Source organism: Gekko japonicus, unplaced genomic scaffold, assembly GCF_001447785.1.
Source record: "Gekko japonicus isolate JY-2015 unplaced genomic scaffold, Gekko_japonicus_V1.1 scaffold1896, whole genome shotgun sequence".
In the NCBI taxonomy this organism is placed as follows: domain Eukaryota; kingdom Metazoa; phylum Chordata; class Lepidosauria; order Squamata; family Gekkonidae; genus Gekko; species Gekko japonicus.
The window spans coordinates 136883-141185 of NW_015174324.1; the positions used below are offsets into that span (position 1 = coordinate 136883).

Below are 4303 nucleotides of genomic sequence, written 5' to 3' on the forward strand. Positions count from 1 at the left end.
CTGTGAAGGGTTCAGACTCTCTGTGCCTTGGGAGCTTGATGTTCCCACCTTCTCAGCCATTTTAGGGGAACCTGAAAGTGAAAGTAGCCACCATCACTCTCCTAACAGAACCCCAAAATGGAGCCCTACCTCACCCATATCAGCCAAACCCAGTGGGGAAGAAGTAGGCTGTTTATTGTTGCTCCCTTTCCTGAAGGCCCAGCAATAAGGACTGTTAAATGTCCCTGCTAGAGACCTGACCCTTGGACCAGAAGCAATTCGTCCTTTTAAAGAACCTCCCATCCAGATACAGAGGAAAGCAGTAAAGGGAGGGGAAAAGAAAAAAGGAGGAGGGGGGTAGTCCTCTTTCTCTCTCCCCCTCCACACCTTGCCAGTTCTTAATGGATACAGTCCTACCGTGGTTCAGTCGACTGGGTAGACTGAGCAGGAGCCGCGTCCCTCCTTGCCACAATCTGAAACAAGGAGGGGGCTCTGTTCCAACGCCGAAAGGGACGGCGACGGAGTTTCCGCGCCACCCTCAGCCGCCTCTCTTGCCTCCACTTTCCCCAGGCTCTTCACTGAGCGTCTGTCCCCAAAACCGCTGCACGCCGCCGCGGCTAGATGGAGGGGGGAGCGGTTTACTGTCGCCTTCCCAGCAGGGTCCGAGGCGTTACTCTCGACACCGCAACCGCCTGGGGGTCTCCCAGGGCTGCCAGCGCCGGATCCATTGTAATTCAAGGCCCGCAGCTCTCGAATATGTTTTAGGGCTGGAAGGTAAGTACATTCTCCCATTGCCCTCTTTTAGGTCGCCGCTTCTTCTTCTAACCATCCTGTGTCTTCTGGGATCTTTGTGCTTTTCAGAGCACAGCCAGCACATCCTGCTCAGAAGGCAGGGCCAGTAAGACTGGGGATCAGAGAATAAGCCCCTCCCCTCCACGATCAAAGTTTTCCGGCCCTGCCTACGGAAGGGGGAGGTGCTTTCCCAGGAGTAAGGAGTCAAGGACTGTCCCACTCCTGGACCACCAGAGAATTATCTTTATTATTCCTAGCCAAAGCATGAATCAGTATATTTAGTCCTGGGTTTAAAGTGTTGATATTGACTGGGAAAAGCTACATAAGAGTACAAAGCACATTCTCTACTGATGGCACTAATGTTAATTATCTATGATCTCTTAAATCTGGCAGTGTATTTAAGTTAATTTCCCCAATAATTACTTGATTTCACTTCTTACATACAAGCTGCCAGCTTAACTAAAAACTGTGTTAAGATAATATAAAAAATCATTAAGACAATAATATAATAAATAACCTATTAATAATTCCATCTATGTTATAACACGGACCAACACTGCCATCCCCAGGATTAGTTATAAAAATTACCGCTATAAAGTTTAAGCACTTCGAAAAATGATCTAAAGTATGCCCGTCATTTACTATCCATTCAAATCAGTAGTGGGAGATTTGAATGAAAACCTATTAATTCAATCGCCTCCTCACATCTATACCCCCTTTTTAAAAAAGTTCTACTATGCAGTTTAAATGCTGCAACTTTGATAGAACTTAATAAAATAGTAATATATCTGCTACTACTATATGCAACCCGGTTTCTTCATACCGTGACAGAAACTAAGTAGAGTACAAAGGTATAAATACTTACAGCATCAATTTGTTCTAATGAAATTTTCCCGGTATTCTTTTTAATGTTGTAATCTGGACCAACATATGCATAACTGTAGAGTGGGGGAAGAAGAAAGTTATTTATAGTACAAATAGTTTTCACAGAGTCAGAAAAGTAATCTTGCTGTTATCCATGCAAAACCATGCAAAACTAAAGTTAATATTAGAAATGGATATTTAATAGAAATAATATTCAACATTACAATTCAGCAAATATAAATGAACAACCTGAAACACACACTCTTTTTAAAAAGCCAACAGTGATACCTTGATATTTCCAAGTAAGTGTGCTCAGAATTAAACACTAACATCTACATTAATTTTCAAAACAAGAACAAAATATTTGAAATCTAATATTTACCACGTAATTGCCTTAAAGAAGTATTTCTAAACTTTGGGTACAAAACTTCAAGGCTGGGGTTTTTTTTATGGTATTACAGAAGCTATCAGAAAAAAAATTATTTTGAATTTATTACACAATGATGACATTCACACCAAAGTATTACAGAGCATTCTGAGGAGACAACCCAAGAGAATATTCCATAAAACAGTCGCTGTGGCTTTAGATTCTGAGCAAAGGAAAATATTCTACATGAATTTTAAAAAAGCAATGCCCTGTTTGTCCCATGAGTGACAAAACATAATTTTCTAAATATGTCAATCGTTACATGAGCAGAAATTGTGATGTGTTGATAGTATTGGAGAAAACTTCCCATGACAATCTCATTTTACAAAAATATTCCCACTGTTCCAAAATATTCAGGCTGATGCACAAATACCACAATAACTTTAAAGTTAAGTGCCACATGACGGAGTGAGCTCCCATCTCTGGTCCCAGCTCCTGCCAACAAAGCAGTTCGAAAGCAAGAAATTGCAAGTAGATACTGCTTTGGTGGGAAGGTAACAGCATTCCGTGCACCTCGGCATCTAGTCATGCCAACCACACAAACATCTTCGGACAGCGCTGGTCCTTCGACTTGGAAACGGAAATGAGCACCGCACCCTAGAGTCGGATTTGACTGGCTTTCGAACAAGGGCAACCTTTACCTTTATCTTACAAGACTGGGATCCAAAATATAAATTATTATATTGTACAGATTGAAAGAACTGAATCTCTTTTCTTCTCAAAAACTGAGCATTCAGTGCAACAAACAGTAAAATATTAACTTTAGGCATGTGCAAGGAAATTTTTTATATTTTTCTGTGGAAAAAATGGGTGGACTCCCATGACATATCAAAAGAGGGGGTTGCAACTAATGGATCAATTGTGATGCCAGGACAGTAGATACCCAGGTTTCTGCTGGGTTATACTAGGCTATCCAGAAGTAGGGGTGAGGGATTTAAGAATACTAGCAGCTTCTACTCAACAGTGCATCATTGAAAATGCATTTGTTGCATGTTTCATCTAGGAGAGAGAAATACTGCAGGAAAAAATGGATTATTTATGTTACCTGAGGTGACCGAGTAGAGGTTGGAGTCTCTCATCAGCTTGTACAGCAGGCAAAGTTCGTGCTGTTAGCTAAAGGGGGGAAATACAACTTGCTCAGATTTAATGAATTTTTTTCCAATATTTTGATCTCTTGGTACACAGTTGCATAAGGTTGAATCCAAAGACTGCTGCTAAATGAGTCTTCAATCAAAGGAAGACTCTTTCTCATTTCTAGATCTCTCCTTAACATCTTCATATCACTATTATTGCACCCACCATAGTATATACACACATACATATAGATATATACACACACATACACATTTGTGTGTGTGTATGTTTTTGTTAATTTCTTCTCCAGTGCTGACTCCATTCACTGTTCCATTTTAACTACCTTCCTTCTATTGGTAGCAAGCAACAGCTAATCCATTCCCATACCAAACCCACTCCTGATGAAGTACTGGTTCCCACATAAGGCTCACCTATACCCAACTCTCAATAACTTAAGCCTTACAAAAATATTCTTGTCAGACAGGATTCTCAGAGCACTTTTCTCAGATGACCATGCTGGCAGAGCATAGTAGCTAAGACCAAGATACAAGTCAGATGTCCTGATACAAGCCTGTTTTCTATCATGAACTTAGTAAGTGGCTTAAGCAAGCCATTCTCAGCCTCAGCCTTCAATATGAAGGATGAGAATAATATAAAAGCCTGCCTCTCAAGGCTGCTATAAAGGTTATGCCAAAAACGTACACAAAATACTTTGAGCACCCAAATTCAATACAAATGAATTCTCAGCTAGTTCAACAAAAACCAAGAAAAAAGGGGAGGAGGAAACTCAACCCAAAATGTAGCTGTGATCTAAGAGGGTCAAGCTAACAAATAAATTGTTATAAAAATACAAATATTTATTATGGTGTACACATAAGATTAAAAGAAATAGTCCAAATATCCGACTCTTAAAGCTTTTTACATTCAGAGCTGATAGTTATACATGTCCAATTGATGGGTAAAACTTTTGACCAATAGACCATATGCGTTTCAGCCCCTTCGAGCCTTCCTCAGTGGTCAATATTCCTCTTGTACAATAACACACATCCAGAAATGTATGTATAAAATTTTTTCTATAGAGCCAGGTGTTGCTTTCTAAAATTGTCGAAAAAAAGAGAAAAAGGCCATATTATTATATATCAAATATATATACTAAATATACATAAT

The 4303-nt window shown here is 39.8% G+C and overlaps 1 protein-coding gene across 1 annotated transcript in view; it reads right to left on the reverse strand.

Annotated features, from left to right (window-relative positions):
- The window catches only part of PRIM2 (primase, DNA, polypeptide 2 (58kDa)), a 110193-nt gene that overhangs the window by 35614 nt on the left and 70276 nt on the right, over positions 1 to 4303 (reverse strand). Inside the window, exons 7-8 of the mRNA XM_015424234.1 lie at positions 3108 to 3175; positions 1637 to 1709 (exon numbers count right to left, since the gene is read on the reverse strand). Of these exons, the coding sequence (XP_015279720.1) occupies positions 1637 to 1709; positions 3108 to 3175 (141 nt within the window). The remainder of the gene's footprint in view (positions 1 to 1636; positions 1710 to 3107; positions 3176 to 4303) is intronic.